Consider the following 22,656-nt stretch of genomic DNA (forward strand, 5'->3'; position numbering starts at 1 on the left):
TGGTCAAAACATTGGAGTGCAAAAGGAAAATTCACTTCCTGATTCTTCTCTCCGAGTTAAAAGTAAACCATGATTGACGTCAAGCCAATCATTAACTATCGACATGGATACCCAATGCACACTGGGTATGCACACTGGGTTTTCTTGGAAAGATTTTCCGTTAAATATCACCAACCAACAGATTTTACTCCCGATTAAATGTCGGAACGCACCATACGCCTTTGAGACTGTATTTCGCAGATATCTACTGTATTGTATGCTCCAAATTCTTCACACAGTGGAGGCAGTTGCTAAAGACTCAAATAAGCCAGGCCAATGTGTACAAACAGTCTTGCGCTATCCATGTTTTTGTTTTGGCCAAAACAAGCAAACTATCATACATCTTAACACAGTGAACTATCTGTAGTTTATCCGAAAACTCTCCAACAGCCGACTACAGACTACGGCGATCACCAGTGGGACGCAGTCTCCCCAGTCCCACCAGCCTTTTGTTTTAACTCATTTACAAATTGATTCGTTGTTAGCTAAACCTCTAGTTTATGCCATTCTTCAAATGTGTAAATCATTACTCCCGCGTGCAAAAAAAATGCCTGAGCGAAGTTCAGTTGATTAGCGAATCAATATGAACCACGTGCTTTGCAGCTACACCATTTCTTGAATGCCAAGTCAAGTTATTTGGTCTTCATTCAACTCGGTTCAATCACATTCACATTCTGCAGCTTTACAGTTTCACGTTCATCAGCCACGCCATTCTAGTCTTGGAACAGTTCGTCAAAAAAGTGGGCGACTCAAGTCATCACCTTCCCTGTAGATAGGCTGGCTGAATAAGGCAGTAAACAACGGGGTTGCATCGGGGAGAAGGGTCACCGTTGTCATCCTGCAGAAACAACCGGTGTGTAGATACCTCCTGTAGAGAACGAGAGGTTTTCATAACGGAAACTACCCACAAGGTTCCTGAAAACTCTTCGACAACCCACGACTGGTTTCGCCTTTCCGCTCAGGGCTCATCAGGTAAGGGCAATTCCCGAGTTTCCGTCAACCTTATGTTCTACTTGAACCCAAATTGGACTGTTTTCGAGAAATACACTCATTTGCAAATCAATTTGGTTGCAAATGAGTGTATTTCTCGAAAACAGTCCAATTTGGGTTCAAGTAGAACATAAGGTTGACCGAAACTCGGCGACTGTGCCTACCTGATGAGCCCCAAGAAGGACAATACCGGTCGTGGGCTGATGAAGAGTTTTCAGCAACCATGTGAACAGTTTCCTCTATGAAAATATACTGCGGTATCTCGAATATCGTGCCAACTGAAACATGAGGTGGCCAGTGTGCATTCAGTTGTAGAATGTCATAAACGAGAGGCTCAGTTGAGTCTCTCGTGAAAACCGAATTGATTTACAAATGAGTGTATTTCTCGAGAACAAGAAGTTATTTTAGGGATAGCTCAGCAATCTCCCACTTGTAATTAAAGGAATCAGACGTTAGTGTAGAGATTGTAAGATTCTGTAGGTAAGATGACTTTCAAATGTGGTCTCACAAGTTTGTCGCCAAGTTGGCACACTCGCTCGTCCCCGGGTCAGTTTGTTTGCTTTGGGTATCCTTCGTTTAATGACCAAGTTCCTCTCGTTGACCAAGGTTCCTCTTTTTTCTGTCCCGTATTTTGGTCTTAGCTGAGAGGTTCAACAGGCAGAATAGTAATGTCAAAGTTACCAACTACCCAGCAAATTGGGTGATGGCTTTCAACATAAATAAGCTAATTGATCACACTGTACAGATAATGAAATCGCATGTGGAATGCTTCAACAGATCGGTCAACTCTCATCCATTCTCATCCACTCAAACGAAACCTAGGTGCAGGACGAAATCTCAACTCGCCAATAACCAAATTTCTACACACTAGTCAATCTATCAGTAGCTCAGAGGAAGAGTAGTTTTGCAACAGTGAAAATTCCATCTGAGAAGTATTCACTCGGCGAGCCAGTGAATAAATGTTCACTTAATGTGAAGAATGAGTGTCGCTGTATCCCGTCTAAGTACGCATTGATGACTTTTCTAGACACCCTGTCCTGTTCAACTGGTTGAGTGTTCAACCCACAGGATAGAAGGTTGTGATTTCGAAACAGCCGGGAGTTTCATGAGATGAGTAGCCCTGAAAATCCTCAATAAAGATAAACTAGCTGTTCAGACTGGTTTTAGTTACAAGATGAAATCTCAATTCAGGAAAAACACCAAGTTTCTTCGCACTACCTTCCACGATTACAGCGGTTTTGTAGAGTTCAAACTACATGCATTCGCCACTATTCTAAGACTGAGACAACCATAATGCACTTGCAGATTTGTCATATTAAGGTACGTGAGCCACAGAAAAACAACGGCGTTGCGAACAAAGTGAATCAGAAATTTTTACATAAACACAGAATATCTACTGGTAAAGGATGTACAGAGGCCCATAAAGTTACTCAGGAGTGAGAGATCAGGTGAATGTAAATTCTAGGGAGTGCAGTTTGACTGACCTTTGGTCACAACAAGTTCCAAGGTATTATTCGTTTCTCTTAAAAGCAAAGCTGCAGGTTATTCAACCTGATTTCGAGGGCCTCAGTACTCGACAACAACCTAAATCTCAATAAAGTTGATCGGTTTTGGGGTGCCTGGTAGATGACATGAAAAGCACTTGTTTGCGCTTGTCCCGGCCAAAAAACGCTATGATACTGGATCCTTCTTCGTTGTTCAACGCCTCAGTGAAGTGAGGTTGTGTTCCTGTATTCTTTTGAAAAACGCCCCATCGGTTTGGGGATTCGTTCTTCCATGTCTCATTAGAGTGAATTTGTTTTCCCCTATTCTGTCTGACACCATACGATGTCCAGTAGGGGCGTCCTAATGAGTACAAGTAAAATCACAGGCCAAACGCCCTGAAAAAACTTCACCTGTCAAATATGAGTTATCCCTTCTTTGATGGAGGACAACTGCACTGCGTCATGATAAATTTGCTGGACAACAGATCAGACTAAATGTCTTAGTGTGTCAGTGGAGCGTGTTCTAAACAACACAGTCCGGCTGCTGCGGTGATCCAATGATGGAATGTAGAAATGAGGTTGGGTGAATACTCGTACTGGACCTTTCCGTCTTATTCAAACATCTTAGATAAATCATATTACTCACAAACGGGCAAGTAATAAAGAATTTTCGTTGACAACGGGGGGCAAGTGAGAAAAACCGAAGATATCCAGTCAGCAAGGGGATACAAGATTACTCAGAGCGTAGTTTGTGGATCCCAAAGCAAAATATTAGCTTGATCTGGCAAACCAAAACATCACGCTCTTTAGGGTTTTTTGGGGCGCTGGATTACTAAACACACTTTGAGATATTCTATTTGAGTATCCACAAATCTGGGTATTCACATCGTATATTAACTGCCGCCCCTCAATATTAAGCTGATTCTGAATACATTATTGCACTTGACATCCCGACTTCTAAAGGTCCACTTATCTCCTGGCTGACTTGGATTGAAAAAAATGAAGAGCCATAAAGAAGTATGAATATACTAGCCTCATCTCGCCCGTATATTGGGACTAGATCAATGTTCACCTTAGGCTCTACAGAAGTAGATGTGTGACAGACAGCTGGGCGAACCCCATTTGGCATCCTAGCACACTAAGGATTCATGAAATAACTCGCGGTTCACATTTGCCACGCTACACAGGTTTTGAAACCACTAAAACTTCATGATAATCTACTTGAAAGTGGAATACATATGACCACGTGATTTGGATTCCGTGAGTCAAGGATGAGCGGTGTTATATCCTGTCTGGGTTCAAGTTAATCAGGCTGTCGATCGGCCTCTCGTGGCCGAAAGTCTCAGGAGTTTCGTCAGATGCGCAAACAAGGATGAAACAGTTGTGCAGTGCTTCTCGGCATTTCAGCATAAACTGCCTTCACTTACACGACGAAATACACATAAAAATACGTTTGTGTTAGGTAAAAAGGGAGGGTCAGTCTTGTGGGTACTCGGTCTCGATGACACTAGGTTCAACTGAATGCATGCATTTGGCTCCTGGGGACGTTCCATTCCCCTCATTTTCTGTACATGAACCAGGGTCACGTTACGGCATATTCATTCTTTAGAACTAGGTGAATAGCGACGGCGTTGCTCCTCACCGTGCTGTGAGGGAGCAGATAGCTCTTCGCTGTAGGATAAAAGTGTGACATTGTTGAGTATTTTAGTCTCCCTTGATACTCTCCAACTTGATGTATGACCTTCAAGCCGCTTTAGTGGTCCGGAGGTGATTTCTCACAGGGCAAGATAACAACCTGAGTCCTGTCTTGTATAGTTGAATATTAGTGAAGCAAACGCAACAGTGACATCCTTGACGGTATTGGTCATCGGTTCCAAAGTAAAGTTTAACTCCAATGTTTGGGCAGCGGGCTGTTTTTTTTGGCGTTCATGTTGACACTGACCACTCCGAAGAGACGGAGTGGGCATCCGTCGGGATCAACCCGAAATATTTTGGAATGTTACGCACCTACAAGCAACACCACTCAAAATAAGGTAGAAGATGGCAGATTCAGGACAGTCGCTTATGAGACAAGGGTTGTAATGGAAGCTTTGGCAAACAAAACGACGAAAATGATGTTAAGTACAAGGCAGGAGGTACCCAATGGAAATCAGAGCTTGATTCAGTCAATTCTTATAGTAATATAGTGTTATAGTCACAAGCAGCTTATACGAGAAAGACGTGCTTGTGAAAGGTCAATGCTATCTCTCTGGAAGGACACTTGTTTTCCGAGTGAGACTTATCGTCTCGTCTACTCTCAGATTGGTGAGGCTCAGAATTTGGCGGGCGGTTTTGTTGAAGAGAAACAATGTTCCGGAGAATTGAAAGTCTAAGATATTTCGCTGCTTTTGAGGTATATCTAGTTAACTAATGCCTTATTTGGGACCTGAATCCTTGGCACGTTAGACAAACGACCCTTAAAATTTGCTCACCTGTGTATGTTAAGTAATTGGTGGCTCGTGCGCGCGGATTCAGTGTCACTCGAATAACTACCTGCCGAGTTGCGTATTCCATCAATATTCAAAAAGACGTAACCGGTGCGCATGTTGTGGTGTGGGAGATTGTCGACAGGTGAACTACTCTCACCGACGAGCTCTTTTCTGCGTGTAACGACTGAAATCGTTTTCACTGCCGAAACAGCGGGAGTTTTCGGTGACTGTCGACCATCAGTGAGCACACTAAAACCTCCTACTTGGGGAGAATTTTGAATGCCACATGTCAAACTCGCGAGCAAATTAACATCCATTTCAGTACGAACGAACACATGGAAGGAGGGTTGTGACAAATTTATGGGGAACTGACTTTGAACATAGACGTAACACACCACTAATGGAGGTACTGAGTAATCCTTAAATGACCAAATGTTACGGCGAGTGTTCAACTGATCAAAGTCATCAAATTTTTGAGCGAGGAATAAGTAACTTCTCGGTTTCGGTTTATTATCAATTCAACCCTTGAGTGCTTCACTAATCTCACTGTACCTGAATGTGAGATTGCATATTTTCATTGGAATATGCATCGTCAGAAGGTTCATTTGTTGATTTGTTTGAGACCATTTAGGAGGTGGTTCTCTAAATAAGATTGGTGAGAGTTTGCCTATTGGTTCAGAAATTGGCAATTTAGTGCGGCTGATGAAGTGGTGAAAGTACTCATTGAAATAATGTCAAACGATATGAAAATGAGAATCAGGACAGATGGAAGTCGTTTTCTTAGACGCGTAAAATACCAGTAGAAATATTCCCACCGAAAACCTCGACACAACTCACATATCTTTCTGAAGGATCCGGACCTCCTGTCACGTCCTTCGTGCTCCGAAAGTGCGGCTAGGAATCTCCGGGACATTTTCTTGGCGGCGAAGATGCTCATGAGTGATAATCCCAGACTGCTGGAACTGGGGGTTTGTTGACTTGCCCTGCGTGACACTGGTGTTGTGACTGAGCCACGAAAAGTCAACAGTCGACCTGTATCTTGGGAGGGTGTGGCCCGACTTGCGGAATGTTCAGTTTGGGAGAAGTCATGCCCTGGTGATGGCATGATCCTCTTGGTACCGAATGCTCTTTGAATGGAATCTCGACTAATGTCGTTTACTGATAGAAAAAAGAAGAAGTAGACTTCAGACAGAATATGAAAAATCAATCAAACATTCAGGGCTGCTAGCAATACAAAAATTACGTACTTCAGATTACGGCTTCCACTGAGCGCAAGAATTGGTACATATTTAGAAGTCTCTTATTGCAATTCATAAGCTATCAAACTTCTGCGTCTAAGCAATGGTAGCATATCTTATGAAAAAATATATCCTTTTGTTTACCAGTAAGTTTATTATTGATTTTCTGAAAACCACTTTTGGTCGAGAAAAAAACTACAACTGAGTTTGCCGTACATCGCACCTTACGGAACAAACGGAGATTGAGAAACTTTGAAAGATTTTAGAAACCTTCTATCTACTATCCATAACAATAAACAAGTAGTAAAAAAATCTTTCCGCTGTAGCACCATTTGGGTGCTTAACTGCCGTGCAACCCGAAGGAAGCACGAGGGCTGGGATACTGCCACGTCGCCCAAGCCTAGACAGGGGAAGTCAAGTGGCGGAGGTCGGATTCGAACCACGGACCTTCCAGTCAGTAAATTCGCGCTCTAACCACTTGGGCCATCTCGCCTTACTGCTAGTGTACAACCGTGAGGAAATACTGCCTAGGTCGGAAGGGTGGAATGAACGAGCAACGACGCATGGGGACATGATACGCACAGAACGGTCAAAAGTAAGACACCTGTGATTTCTCGTGTCAATAAACTAAGGAAAATCGAACGCCATTATGGAAGCATGACCCAGTCAGTGGGTTCATCGCGGTGTCTTGTGAAAGCCTTATGCAACAAGGGAGAAAACTGTTAGCCAGAAAGCTCAAATCAAAGGCAACAGTGGTCGGTTGTGTTCAGTGTCTCATACGGTTATTTTTGAAGCCTAAGAAAGATAACATCGGTCGAGACACGGGTTGACGGAGGATCTCAATTCGACTGTAGTTTTAGCATAGAGTTGATGGAAATCCGGGAACTTCAACCTCCTGATGAACACCAAGAAGGGCGAAAACGGTCTTGGGCCATCGAAGAGACTTCAGAAACCTTATGAGTAGCACGTCACATCCGGACAAGGACTGCAGCTGTTTTTAATTCCTGCAGCCATGTTACAGGCAATCGTCCTAGAATCTTCCCTCAGTCTGGGTTGGTCATCACCTTTATCAGACAGGGGCTGGGTGTGCGCTTCAATTTGGCTCTGCTGGCTGCCCTATCGACTCTGGCTTGCTACAAAGTCCCTTCTCAGACAATTTGTTGCGTAAGAGATGTTGACTCCTGGTTTGCAATGTGGATAAGCGGATGTGTTAATAAGCGGATTCCTGGTGGACGGTACCAACCGGCAGGTTGGAAAAGTTGCGAACAGAAGCAATTAGCCATCTGAATTAGTTCTTAGATGTCATCGTAAAACAAACCAAATGGTTAGAGGGACAGTAGTTAGACATTTGAACGCCACTAATATCGTTTTACCCAATACGATGTATAATGAAAGGTATTCCCATCAGTGGTTGGTATTCAAGTCAGATGGTACAAAAGACAGCCGGGTGGTTAAGGCACAGACTTACAGACCGGAAGATCCCTGGTTCGAATCCAACCTTATCATCTTGGCTGCTGCTATCTAGACAACCTGGTAGTATCGCAGCCCTTATGCTCCTTCTGGGAAGCAAAACAGCCAGACACAGAAAGGATATCACGATTGAATGATCATTTCTGAGCTCGAGAAAGCTCAGCGGTTAACGCGCGAAATGAGTGACCAGAAGATCCGTTGTTCGAAACCATCTATTGTCTCCCGACTGCACCTGTTTAACAGGGGGGAACCTCTACCCTCGGGATTCCTTTGGCTGGATATTGAAGGGGTGTTGCAGCTGAACGATTATTGTTGCCATTTACAGAAACACTATGTCAGATAGAATGCGGCACAGTAACCTGATTGGTCTACTCAACACGTGATAAACGTGGGATATTTTGCCTAACCCAAATGAGTTAGTTAAGAAATTAGTCCGGATTTACGGTTCCGAAAACAGACACAATGAGAGGTGAAGTCATGCGACACAACGCACCTTACTATCCACAACATTTACCCCACAGAAAAGTTGAAAAATAATCACCTTGTTCACATTTTTGTCTCGTGAAAGTTGAAATACACCTCAAGGCTTTCTTTCGGATTTAGTGAAGCCGAAGTTTGCCAAATGAAGCGCATTCAGAAAAATAAAAAAACATGCAAAGATGGTTGGAAATTTCCTAAGCCGGATCTTTAAAAGGAAAGGTTCTCACTTAACGTTGTAAAATAATGCGACAATTTCTGGCTGATAATGCAAACTCGCTCAGCAATTTGTGAAGCCTATGAAAGTCCCAACTCGGAAACAAATAGTTCAGACAGTGTTCAACAGGCATCCAACGACTGAAGACCTAAGGCTTTGTACACTAAGACAATTAACCTGTGAGGAATCTGGATCGAACCAACTACACTTCGACGAGGAAAGAGAATCCGTCACTCCTCGAAGTACAGAACTCGACAAACTCGAGTGTCACATGTTCTCATGACTTTGGCATTACAGTTTGCTTCATGTTGGGGATTTCTGAAATTTAAAACCATGCAAAGTGTAAAAGATTAGACCGGATTTCCATTGAGGAAACTACTCAGAAGGTTGCTGAAAACTCTTCGACAGCCCACGACCAGTTTCGTCCGTCCGCTTAGGGCTCATCAGGTAGGCGCAGCCCCCGAGTTTCCTTCAACCTTATGATCTACTTGAACCCGGATTTTCTTTCTTAAGCGCTCTGATGTGGATGTTTGCAGGGGGGGGGGGGGTGCTACATGGCTTCACTACTTGCAATTGGCAATTTATCCAAAACGCACTACAGCAATGCAAATCTGTTTGGATTTTGATCATGATACTCACATGCACCTGAAGCCAGTGTCAGCTTTCTAACTCCTTGGGCGACGGATAACCGGCGCAGTCGTCCGTTGCGCTCATCAAATATGGACGGCAGTTTGTCATCTGATTCCTTTGCCTTGTTCTGTCTGGCATCTGGGGCATCTTCGTGATGGGAGTTTCTGTTCATCATAGCTGATTTGAGACCAAATAAACCTAAAATAGGATTACAAAGGGGCGATCAATCCCGCTAAAGCGTGAAAGATCCGGAAGGGAGATAAAGCCATTCTGCACTAATTTTGACCAGTTCTTGAACCTGAATTCTGGTCAAATCAAATCGTGACACAGTATACTAACTCGACATCTCATCGTTCGATCGTCGGGCACACCAATCGCATCGCTCAAGCGTGAACACATCCGCCTGTTCAGATGTGAAAATAAAGCTGCGTCCAACGTGCCTTGGTGTAGCAGTGGTTACACACTCGCCTCGCATGCTGGATGTCAGGGGTTCAAATCCCGGCACGGCCATTGGATGTGCACCGCTGATGAGCTCTAATAAGGGCGGAACTCGAGTCTAATGCTTCCCTTTGGTGTGCACTAACCGGAATAATTACGTCAGAGCAGGGAGACGTGCCTTCAAACGAGAGTGATGTGACTATGGGCAAAACGCCTATCCCGCAGAACCCCCAAAAACAGCAGTCAATCATGCTGTCACATACTACGCAAAATGGGTGTTTCTGCACGCCACGGTTCGTATGTGTGTCCAACTTACGTTCAATAAATCGATACAGCACTTGTCAAAAGCCTATTCTCCCTGTTACGCTATTGTATCCTTGTATGTTTGCACCACAAATGTTTTGAAGGCCAGGGCAGGAAGTAAAAAATTCATAACAGTTGAAGATTTCAAGCCTCTTTGAGTTAGAAAATACTGCCCTATGCAACAGTCAACGTCACACTTGATGCACAGTTCAATAATCGATATCTTATTGATCTGTTTGATGCGTAACTACATTTAAAAAGTCTTACGCAAGCGATTGCTGCTTAAGTAAATGAAATTCATGAAATGTGCTGGACAAATGTAACTCGTCCTGCGATAATTGAGCACTCATTCCTTCATTCAACAATCAACCTAACGTTGAGTAATTCTCACTATGTGACCCGAGTATTATGAAATGCACAATGTCAGGAGCTCACATATTCTATCATGATGATGGAACCTTGCCCATCCAAGTTGAAATTTGCCTGTCTTCTTTTGCCCATTATAATTCGTAACTAGGCAAAAGGACGACGAGTGTAAATCTGTCTTTACACATTTAGGCACGACTTGTTAAAGTTGCCCACGGAGGCTCTGATTTCTTGCAAATTCTGACACTTATTGCAGAAACCACTGAAATGAGGAATTATTGGAATTCGATATATCCCATTCCAAGTTTCGTAGACCTGTGGAGAACGTTTTACTTTGACAGTTTCCTTCTGTTGGGGATATTTAAGGTATAGTATACTAGAAATTTTTTCAATGGCACCAATTCATTTGCACTCCCAAGGTCACGGAGCGTAATACTGTCCTGCATTCAGAGGAGCCTTACTAGAGTAAATACATATCCAATCGATTGATTTTCCCCCCTGTTATTATCAAAAGTAAGCTACAATGACAGCAAAATATACTACTCGTAGTGATCAGTAGTGCCGAAATTCAATCTGTTCGTTGTTAGCTATTCACGGTGATCTGAACAGGATAACTAGGATTTACAGCTCACATTCTGGTCTTGGTAGGCAACAGGATCGTTTATTTTTTCAGGGATATGCCTTCTACTTTGTTCTGATTTCCAGGTGATGGACACTTTGAATAGTTGTGCACGGAACACTGATCTTCAGCAGGCTAAACGAAAGTTGGTTGGACAGATTGACAGGTTTGAAGGAACAGATGAAGTCATCCAAGTGGAAATTTGATTGGATATAATCAAAAGTGACAGTGACAATCCATTTTGCTGGAACTCATCTGAATTGCTCAAATCCAGTTTACAACGTGCACAGACAGTTTGAGCCGCATTTAACAGGCACAGTTTTTAAGGAATCTTCGATTAGCAACCGTGAACATTGCAGAGAGCGAACGGAATGGCTATTGCCCCCCCCCCCCGTTTCAAGTAGTGCGGTTTTGCCAGGTTTTACGATGAGATCAATCACAAGATAAAGAATTGTTTAGAAAGGGATTTGGTCAGGAAAATAAAGCTGATATGTACAAGAAATATCGATCCATTAGGATGCAATTTGGGGGAGGAAGGCTTTTGCTTCTTGGGACTGACAGTGGCTATTGATCAGACAAACTCTTCAGCACTTGCCAGTGAAAGCCTTGAAGAACCTTGGGAAATAAACGTCCAGGAGGCTTCCCACTGCTTTAGCTGGGCACAAAGCTAAGCACTTCCATATCCGGTTTTGAGGATCCATAATGACAGCTATCGTTGAAGGGAAATTCAAACCAGTAAGCTGCATATGTATCTAATGTCATAAGCACTAACTCCAAAAAACAGGATCATCCACGTAAGGCCTTGATGCACCTATTGTAACAGAGCACCAGTTGTCCTAGCAACATACCCATCTTGAGGGAGGCTAGGTCACAAAAAAGTTCAGAAGAGTTTTGCTCGTCAGCTACGATTCAGTGTTGGGCGATTCAGTGAGAGAAAACGCTTGGAAGGAATTGAATAATCTCTCTGATAAAGTCGCTGTACTATGAAGAACTCAATAAGAACCAAAAGTGTCTGGTGCGTGGAAGGTCTTGCTTCTTGATCACTGAGCTACCTTTGAAGTGATGAACCTGAGAACTGATGAAATCGAGTGTGACTGTCACAGTACTCCTGTTGTCAGCTACCAGTCAGCCGTTAAGTCGACACGGAGCTCGTCAACTGCTATGCATTGGGGAGAACTAAACGGCGAGGGAATGATTAGCACTTTGTTCTCGGAAAATAGGTGCTGCAAGTTCAATGCTCAATATATGAAAAAAATAGAGTAAGTCTAGTCGGAAGTTTCATGTGAACATAAACAAAACTTCACCCTGGATACAAAACTACTACTGAAAATTCAGATGTCATAAAACAGAAGAACAAATATGTCTACCTGTTATGTTCAAATCCCTTACAGGCAACGACAAACGTGATGGAAAATCTGGACGAAATAATGCATTCAATGTCTTTATTCAAAATTATCCGCACCACTTAAAGGTCTGTTCGAAATCAAATGGGAATAGAAATCAAGACAAGAAAACGTTTAGCCCATGCGACTGTCATCGCTTTTGTAATTGTAACTTGTTACCTTCGTAGTAGCTCGATTCTCGTTTTATTGGAGAGGCATATGGGGAATCACGGTACTTGGTGGGCGCCCGACAGTCCCATGTTTAGAAGGATACAGTTAGTGATGACATGATGTATACTACTGATGAAACTTGCGAGTAGGATCTGGTCAAGCAGATGGAAGATTGATTTGGAAATCACTGAACCGTTTTATATGTTGGTTCATCAATGCTAAATATTCGAATGATATCCGAGAAAGCTTAGGAGGGATGCTTGAAAATGAATACTTTTTCGAAAAAACGCGTGAAAATGAGGTGTTTTCGTGTCTGATCACTTGTATCCGCTTTTATCACTTTTCCCCGTAATCGAAGACTTTTACGTCAAATGGAATACGTCTAGATACTTGGCGAGTCTTTCTTCGCGGTGTCTTGGAGCCTCTCTGATGACCTGCATCCAGCACCTAATGTTAGGTCGATGACAAAGGAAGGTTTGCCTGTCTCAACGATTGGTCCATCTTTGTGACCAGCCATTCAGTAGATCCTCAGCGATGCTATCCTGCCTACGCAGTTATCGTCACCGGCGAACTGACATTGAGCCATTCGACAAGACGAAATTTTATCACCCGAATATATGCGGTTGACCGCAGATGAAAAACAACTCTCTAAATGGGAAAGCTGAGTTTTCTTTACGAAGAAACCAGAGTGGGGCAACTTTTTAAGACTCTACTTGTGAGCCGCTGAGGATAGTCACATTGTGGTCTAAAACTGAATAGAGTAGAACCAACCGCTTGCAGATTCGGTAGGTTCTGGTTCATTTGATTCATTTGGTTCGCTGTGTTGTAAACCTTTTGAGCTGCTTCGTTATATTTCGAAGCATATATTCTCTATCCATCATATGCATTCTAGTAATCAAAGCAATTGAGCCACTGCTCATTTTGGGACAGAAGCTCAAACCGAGGGATGGGAACGGCGGGAATAACGGTCGAGAAATGCTTCCTGTATGTTTTGGTACCATCTGGTTCTAATTTGAATAGATGTGGTTCCTGAATGAAAAGAGGCCGCCAAAATGAAGTCAAAAACTTGGTTCCCTATGGAGGAAAATGTTGGTAGCTCAGGTAACGTAGATGGTGGTCGTTGGCTTGTTCGCTGAGCTGGGCAATTCGTTTGCAAACGTTTCATCACCAATCGAGGTGACATCATCAGTGCGTTATTCGGGAGCGTAGTGGTGCGTATCAGTGGGTTAGTGGTTGTGCCAACCACTATTGGGACGTCCTTCTGTTGAACTGTTTGCATGTCAACTGGAAATGTTGGTAAGTCACAGACTGAAGCCACAGACTTATCAACGCATGGAACGCTTTTTGTGGATAATTACTGGTTGCGGACTGAAGGTGCGGAGTTCCAAACTAAAATGGTGACTTATTCACTTTCTGTTTAAAATGTAGACACCATTTATGGAGAGCCCGAAGTTTCGGTCACCGTGGGCACTCTTTTCAAGGATTTAACTCATCAGTTGTGTCAACTGTAGGCTTATTTAGGTTCGATAAGATATTTTCTGATTGGTGTGCTTCTGAGATCAGCGGTTGATGCGATGGTGATGAATTCATAATGAATTTATGGTGCACGAGCGAGAGATTCGGCCGAGTAGCAGGTCGTTCTCCGATCAAAGCAAAATACGTATGCATATGAGCGTAGAAGTCGAATTTCGTGCTAATTGGGTTCAGATGGAACACAATGCTGACGGAAACTCAGAAAGTGTGCGAACCTGATGACCCGCAAGAGGGGTGAAACCGGTCTTGCGCATTCTTAAGATTTGTGTCTTACGTTTATGCCAGTTTGTCCAGCTTACCATGTGTTCTGATATTACCAGATGGAGTTTCTTTGGGAAGTTTATTCAAACGTGGAATACTATACGCCTGATGGTTGATCAGGTGGCCGTTGACATGTTTGCTGAGCTAGACAATTAGCTCGCAAAAGCTTCGTCCCAATCAAGAGGCATCATTGGTCCTCCAAAGCAAACGTCTCCTCACTAACCGCCCACTATCATCACTGCCTTGAATAGTTTTACGAAAGTCTCTTTCTTGTCCGCAGAAACCAACTAAAACACTTTATGCATGTGGGGGTTTTGCGGGAGGTGTTCTGTTCAGTTTCACATCACTCTCGTTTTGAACCCCATCATGCATCAACAAAACGTTGTCCAGCGGGTTACAAGCATCTGTGGAGCTACCTGACTGGCGGGTCAATCGATCGTCATAACCAGGACAGTTACTGGGTCGTCGTTCGNGATGTGTCGGGCATGCTAATCACATCACTTAAGTGCGAACACGTTCGCCCGTTCAGCCGTGAGAATTCAGATGCGTTCAACGTACGCTGGTGGAATAGTGGTAACACGTTCGCCTCGCATGTCAGATGCCCAAATTTCAAATCGGTCATTGGACATGCACTGCTGATGAGCTCTAACAAAAACAAAGCTCGAGTCCAGTGCTCAGGTGTAGATTCCCCAGAGTAAATGCGCCAGGACGAGAGTGATGTGAAACTAAAACAATTTACAAAAAGTGGCTGAGTAAATTGCGTGTATCTTCAACAGAACAACATGACTTCAACACTCCCCATTGATATATTTTACAAATTTGACTTTTTTCCTCCTCAGACTTTATCACGCTGTGCTACACACACAGTTCTCACTATTTTTACCAATGGCCATTTTGAGAAAACCTGAAACCAATGGACTAGTCCGGATCTGAACACTGCCCAACTACTGAACTCATCTAGCTTTGTGTGGGATCATAAAATATGGCTGTAGGTAAAAGGTCAGGTAGCCTTGACTGGGACTTTACTGGACCCAATTAGATATTGACTACCAGTTTTGTAAGCCTTGAGTGTTGATAAGATAATCGATTCTCAGCGGTCACATGACCATCTGGAAAGTCGTCCCCCGTCACGCCTCTGTCTCGGTAACCCTCACTGTCTGGCTTGGGCGAATTCATTAATCGAATAAAGGATGGAGCTATATCCCTTCTAAACGCACGTCACTCACAATTCTGATTGATCACTCGTGGCCAAACGGTAGAGCGTTCAAACTACCAGCTAGGTCGCGGATTCAGTAATTCGTACTGGAGTTGCGTGTGATGCGCCTTACGGATGACTCACAATAAAACCACTGTACGGTTTCTCTGCTTTTCACCATAGACCGGCCTCATTGCGTAACGACGTCTCAAGTGTAAAACACTCGAAACTCTATACACTACTAACAATTTCGATTTAGTTCCACATATGTAAGGGCGTGACAGCTAGATGTAGCACAGAAATTCTTCGCCCAACTGGATCTACCGCCAACAGAAAGTCAAGTCGAAAATGGATTTCATGAAATTAGTTTGGAAGCAGAAAATTAGGTCGATGAAAATTTGGACTTTAGGACCACGTGATGAGGAATGAAACTGATTGTGGGTTGTTCGTAGCTATTAACGACCTTATGAGTAGTATTGAATCGGAGGGTGAATGCGTTTCATCCCTCAGGCTAATCTCTCTGGCGTCCAATCTTTCTGTGGACTAATTTGAAGCTCAATCGAGTGAATAGTTGTCACTGCTCGGTTAAATAGCCTCGATAATAATGCTTAATTGGTCACGCGATAATTCTCATGTCTTTCAGCAGCAACCCTGCCTGACAACCCGCATAACACTGAGTAATCTGCATAACATTGTACAGAAACATACAGAATAACCAGAAACATTTGGCCATTTCACTTTCAAAAAGTGAAAGTTGATTAGAAAATCACCTAATATGAACTAACCGACAGGCATTTTAGAGAAAATTACATAAAATGTTGTGGCTTTCCGTCAGCTTGATACCATCCAGTCAGACAAGAATATGAAACCGGTTTTCCATTGGCCGTAAGTTGAAACAGATCAATAGTTTTTATGCAGCTCTCAAACGCACACCGTTTGCTGCCTTTCATGGGGCCGCCACCCATCTGTCTTGGGCTTGGTTACAATCCAGTGAACAAACTCAACTTTGAATGTTCGGTCGTTAGCCAAAACATACGACCTCTTGAATATGTGGCCCGGTATTTTCGCGCACTGTCGGAAATTTACTAGGTATGTTGCTCATTTGATCAGTATCCTGGTTCTTTGTTTTACTAAACCAAGTAGTATATTGTTTATTGCTCGTTATGTCCGCATAAACCTTACATAGCTCGCGACCATGTGTTTTCCGCGGAACACGTTTGACGTGTGTGATTCGGAATGACTTACTGATGGAACTAAAACTGACATTCAACATGGATCGTTCTTCAAGAAAAATACTAAATTAGTTGGTGCATCGTATTCACAGTGCGATTTTCTCCCGGAACCTTTCCGTAAGTTTCCCGAAGCCCATGAAGCCAACTGACTGAGAAATCACTACCGTGAGTCAGACAGTCAGCACAAATAGAACCGTTTATTCAAAGCTGATGGATAAACTTGTCCGTAGCTCTACAGTGAACACCCTTTCCTGTTTGGACGTTTCAAACAACGGGCACGTAACCTACGCCGTCGGCAAGAAAGTTGTTAGATGGCTTTTGTGAAAGAAACTACTCATAAGGTTGCTGAAAACTCTTCGACAGCCACGACCGGTTTTCGNACAACGGGCACGTAACCTACGCCGTCGGCAAGAAAGTTGTTAGATGGCTTTTGTGAAAGAAACCACTCATAAGGTTGCTGAAAACTCTTCGACAGCCCACGACCGGTTTCGTCCTTCCGCTTAGGGCTCATCAGGTAGGCGCAGTTCCCTAGTTTCAGTCAACCTTATGTTCTATTTGAACCCAAATTGTTAGATACATGATTTAAAGATCGAATCAGGAAGAAATATGCACTGCTAACGAGCTCTGGTAAGAGCAGAGTTTGGGCCCAAAGCCCTTTGCTTTAGTGTGTGCGAGTATGATCATGAGAAGGGGAATGATATTGATGACAAGCTGTAAAGTACATACCATCCATCTACTGTCGTCTGAGCGCTCCCATAAGACGACAGTATGTCTGAGCATGTATGCACAAGACGCACTTCGTTTGTTCATGGAAGGTGAGGCGATGGTCATATTTTTTTCAAACATAGATTAAGGCTAACTAAACGAGTTCCAACCCCACCAGCCACAACAATAATGCCACATTGGGCCCCACTATTACTTCACAACCCGGCGTAGACCTGTATCACTTCCTCGAATGCCCTCGTCGCCCTTTGGAGTAACAGGTTATGTATGATCATCCTTGAGTCGTTGTCCGAGGGTTCTACACAATACCTAACAGTGATCAGTAACGGAACAAAGTAAGAGCAGAGAAAAAAAAGCGAGAAACTGCGGTGTCACAATGGCAACAAATTAGGCTATTTGCGGTAAAATAAGAACACGGAGGATGAATAATTAACTCAGGTCTGCGCAACTTGGTTGATTAGGTTATGGAGATGGACAGAGAACATAAGGATGGGAGTTTCTCTGATCTACTGCGTTCTGTGAAGAAAAATTCTTGTCCGACAGTCTGCGGTGTTTACAGTCTGCGCTGGGTGACGAAACAGCGTCGGTAATGATGGGGGATTATAGTTACTGATCATTTTCACACACAAGCGGCGTGTATCAATATCTTTCTGAAATACTTTTGCGGGAAAAGAACGCCACTGGGACTGAAGTCTGGCTCTCTGGTAGATTCAAGCTGCTGAACACCATATACTTAGCTCTTCAAGTTCACCACTCAATGCACATAGCGGTTGGGACAGCTCCATTGTTACTGTGTGACAGCAAGAATGCCGATGTCATGTGATAACCGCTAATTGTGAAGTCGCTCCTCGCTATTCATTGAATTCTTTTCCGAGTTTGAACTTCATACACTTGGGAGTGAGGAACCATCTAATCGTGCGTTCATTGGCTTAGAAACGTCATGTGGGTCACTGGATAGCTTTCTGAGCTTTATTCCGCATGGTGCATCAACTGGTCGATGGTCTGTTGGCTGGTGATTCGTTCACCGAGTTAGAAAACTCAGCTTGCAAATGGTCCTCAACGGTCGGAGAATTCATCGTCACCCGCCCACTGACGGTATCTCCTCCACTGGTGACGAAAAACTCATGCAAGCGGAATATCAGACCTTGTGTCACGTGATAAAAAACCAAGGATATATCAATATTCCCAATTCCGACATCAAACATGTTAACAATTCAAGGAACTGCGTTCTGTGTTTGGGGGAAAACCATACTACAACGCAGAAGGTGGAGAATCCGAGGAGAATACAATATTGAACTTTTCACAACCCTCAATAATTAATCGCTAACTGTGGTCTTCGTTTTATTCTTCGTTCGGAATGGCAACATTAGGAACAGCACACTTCGCTTCTTTGTGCACATACTTATTTGAGATCACAGTCTCTCTGTATGAGAAAGTGACAAGCGATTTATTCCATTTTCAACGGAGTTTGTGGATCCCAAAATTGGCCAGAACAGAGTTGTATCACTTACCTGGGGAGTGTTTTCGAGACGATTGGAGACTCCATCTGATTCCACCTGAGAATATGGACACATAAACAAAAACGTCTTAGTAACGATGATGATCAATCAAGAGGTAAATGCTGTTTGTTTGGGGTTGGTATGGTACGTTTTCGATGTGTGTGTGTAATTTTGGGTTATGCAAATCACATAGTCGTGACCTCTTGGATCGATACACTTAGAAACACACCTTTCAAACTGTACATTCATTAGTAATCTAATTAGATTCACCACGTCTCAGAGTGATGGATTTACAGATTATGAATAACACCGACACCTTATGACTTCTTTAATGGACGAAAGCTATGAACTGGTTGTTGCAGAAAATTCTTTCAAATGACTACTTATTTTTTAAATTAAGTAAATCCGGTTGCGAAAGAAGTCAATGGGAGAAGCAGATTAGGCTGAATTCTGGCCGAATCGCCCTTTCACAATTTTCTTCAACTTAACTTGCGGTACGAGGTTCGTCACATGTTTCAGTTGGTACGATATTCAAGATCTCCCCATGTGTTTTGTCGGCGGAACTTGGGACGCCTAGGTTTGCTGACAGATCTTTGACAGCCCACCATTAGCTGTGAACTTAGCGAACATACACTCATTTGCAAACTAATTTGGTTTTTCGAGATACTCACCTGGAACCCAGCTGAATCTCTCGTTTGTGATGTCCTCAGGTTTCAAGTAGAATATAAGTTTGACGGAAACCCGGGGATTGCGCCTACCTGATGAGCCCTAAGCGGGAGGGCGAAACCGGTCGTGGGCTGTCGACGGATTTTGGGCAACCCTATAAGTAGTATATTACAAAGATAGTCGTGAACTTCTCAGGATTCGCCCGGTAGGCACAGTCCACCAGATTTGTCGGCCGTATACTTGAACGCGTCTCGGAGGCAATTTGAGGAATTAGGCTTATTCATTCCAGGAAGAATGAAGCTCGTCTCGGGCTGTTGAGAAGTTTTCAGCACCGTCACGGTAGTCTACTGCTGTCTCAAGTGTTGCACCAACTGAGATATGGGGGCGGCTTTTGTGCAGCTCACCCGCTTTCAAAAATACAGCATCTGACGGAATCAGTAGGGATTCGATTGGGTCTTTTTCGTTTGAACCGAATTCGTCTGAAAATGAGTGCACTTAGCTATTCGATTACAAAGGTTGACATCAGGTTGACAAAAACTCTGAAACTGCTTTTACTTGCTCTGGGGGAGAAGGATAAAACCGACTGTAAAAAGTGTTTTTAGCAACTTTAAATCTAATGTGCTCTCACCTAGTTCTAACTGTCGTGTGGCTGCATTCAACTGAACGTGATCCAATGCCTTAAATCTCAGACCATAAGTTGATATGAAGACAAATTAACGACATTTGATTGAGAGCTTCCATAACTGACTTACGTTAACTATGGATATCAGTAGTAAACTCTTTTCAGAGGGATACATCAATCTAGGCTTGCAGCATTTCTTTTCCAATGCGTAACCTTTAATCACACTTGCTTAGTTAAGGGTACCATGATTCTTTAAACTTGACAAATGTGGAAGATCCTTTTTTGCTGTCATCCAGACAGGAGGGCAGGATTGATGACTTCACTTGTACTAATCAGTGTTGACGGGCATCCTGCGTACATAGATATGTGGACCGTAGTGCTCTAGAGTGCGGTCTTCTTGGCTCTCGCTTGTGTTGACCAATCAGCGTAAGATGTATGGATATAAGACCGTGAATTGAGGTTCCGTGATCTGAATTGCGTAAGTTATACTGCATAAATTAAGCTTGCAAAGATGTTACAAGTTGTGTCAATTGATTCGTGTGACATACTATGAAGACCCCTAGAATGACAGAATACATGTACACGAATTTAAGCAGTGCTATCACAGTTCAAGGTGCTTGGTTTTCTTTCCATTAGTCCGAACTACTTGAGACGGCTTGAGTAGTGGCTAAGCTGACGCCCCTAAGCAGAACTTCTCCCCAGAAAAAATACGCTCATTGGGGCCATGAAAAACGGTTTCCTCAGCGATTGCAGCGGTACGGCAAAATTTCAACTCTATCCAATACGCGACCAAAACCGGGAGCGAGCGTAATCACGAGATGCAGTTGCACCACTCAAAGACAGGAAGACAGGCAGAAAGGCCTGCTTTCGTATCTGGCGTGTTAGCTGAATGTTTGTTAACCTCGTCGAGGGTAAATCAACTCTTTTGGCGCAAAATTTTGGTGGGGTGCGCACGTAACAGCACAAAACAACCATATACTGTTTTCAGCATGAAATGGCCTTACTGACAAAATTCCAATTGGAAACTCTAACTGCAATAGTTGGGGAGATGTTTGCAGTTACAATTAGTTCTTTTGCAAGATCACCGTGAGGAGCATTAGATTCCTAAGTATGAGGCAAAATTGTTTGCACACAAATCGACATTGCGCATTAGTTATTTTCTCCATTCATTCCAGGGAAATAAAGAAAGGATTTTATAGAGATCTCGTTCCGTAGGTGAGGTTTATCTACGCTGAAAAACCGAGATGCATTGTGCTGCTACTAATGAGTGGTCCGCAGCTCACAAAATTCCAAAGCCTTGTGATCCCGCAACATTTCGACTAGCCAACCTTCATCCACGATAGACTGATCGCCTTTGTGATGAGCCCGCACTTTTGACCATGGAGTCAGTACCAAGTAGTCACGTGAAGTTCCGCTTATCGGCTGGACTTTATTCTTCCTCCGAGCTATTTTTAGTTTGTTCGTAGTAGAAAAAGGTTTTAGAATTTGGGAGTTTTCGGGTTCGAGACCGACTGCAGTTTTGTTGGATGCCACTGCTGATGAGGATGAAATAGCTGAACAGGGCTTATCGTCTTCAATCAAATGATGAAGCCTCTACTGAGAGTTCCAAATCCACTCACACTCTCAGCATGTGAGGACAGTATTTGTTTTGTTTTCCGTGAAAGATTACCGTGTTTCCTGACCTTGGACGCAACATCGGATTGTGATGTCTGAAAGCTTTGTGACTAAACATGAATTTGTTTTCCAATCAACTTGGGTGCATAAGCTCACACAATGGTTTTCTCAGTTCACGAATTGTCCCCGTACAGCATTGCGATAATTCTCGCATTCAGTATCACAATTAACCTCTAATGAACCTCCTCAAGCGGATCTTTTAGCACACATGACCGTGCAGTAAGTTGCTCCTTCCACCTCAATCCCGCTAATAGGACAAAATAGATGGAGTTTGAAAACCATTGCATTCAACTTGAGTGGGGCTTCGAATTCTCAACTTGGTCACAAAACCACAGTCTCACTGGTGCTTTCACAAAGTTGAAGGCAGGCGTCTTAGAACTAATAATTTCTGAATCAGTAGCAAACAGTTCAGATGTTATTCGCCGAATATGAGCCGTACTCACCACAAAGGCAACCCAAAGCAATCACCTGACCAATCATTTGCCTCAGTTGAAGTACTCTGTCCGACCCCTTGGAACAGGACGGTGGTCAGATTTTGAGTGAGATTCAGATGAACCTGAATCAGTACGCATTTCTTCTGGTTAAAAGTCAAATCAAATCAAAGTTTAAAAGGAGCCAACATCAAATGGCATAGTTTTAAGAGGGTACACCTCAGACGTTCAACAAATGAAGATGGAGACGGCATCTTTCCTCTTTTAACTTCACATTCAGGAAAGAGTGAAGCGGATGGGACCAGATTTCAGTGACCCAGACTATTAAGACGGATGATCAAATTTCTTGCAAGAGCAATCAAAGCTGCTGCTTTAAGATGCTTTCATTCGGATGTGCTGTGAGGAGACCCATTCTACTACCTACATAAATGAGGGCACACCTGTTAATGAGAAATGAGAAGCAAGTTCGAAAACCATAGTTTCAAACTGACAGTAACGAATGAACTTCGACTGCTTGACGCGAAAAGG

At 43.3% G+C, this 22,656-nt stretch overlaps 2 protein-coding genes across 2 annotated transcripts in view; one reads left to right on the top strand and one right to left on the bottom strand.

The window, feature by feature from the left end:
- The window catches only part of T265_01688 (hypothetical protein), a gene marked incomplete at both ends in the record, with an annotated part of 39,189 nt that overhangs the window by 5,192 nt on the left and 11,341 nt on the right, over positions 1–22,656 (top strand). The window contains one exon of the mRNA XM_009165754.1: positions 13,185–13,276. Within this exon, the coding sequence (XP_009164018.1) occupies positions 13,185–13,276 (92 nt within the window). The remainder of the gene's footprint in view (positions 1–13,184; positions 13,277–22,656) is intronic.
- On the bottom strand, positions 1,099–12,809 carry T265_01687 (hypothetical protein; the record flags this gene model as incomplete). Its single annotated transcript, XM_009165753.1, has 7 exons — positions 1,099–1,307; positions 5,819–6,139; positions 6,501–6,619; positions 6,698–6,746; positions 9,023–9,211; positions 9,353–9,547; positions 12,683–12,809. 7 exons carry the CDS (start codon positions 12,807–12,809, stop codon positions 1,099–1,101), a joined length of 1,209 nt encoding a protein of 402 aa, XP_009164017.1.

The sequence above is a fragment of the Opisthorchis viverrini genome (assembly GCF_000715545.1).
Source record: "Opisthorchis viverrini unplaced genomic scaffold opera_v5_18, whole genome shotgun sequence".
Taxonomy (NCBI): Eukaryota; Metazoa; Platyhelminthes; class Trematoda; order Opisthorchiida; family Opisthorchiidae; genus Opisthorchis; species Opisthorchis viverrini.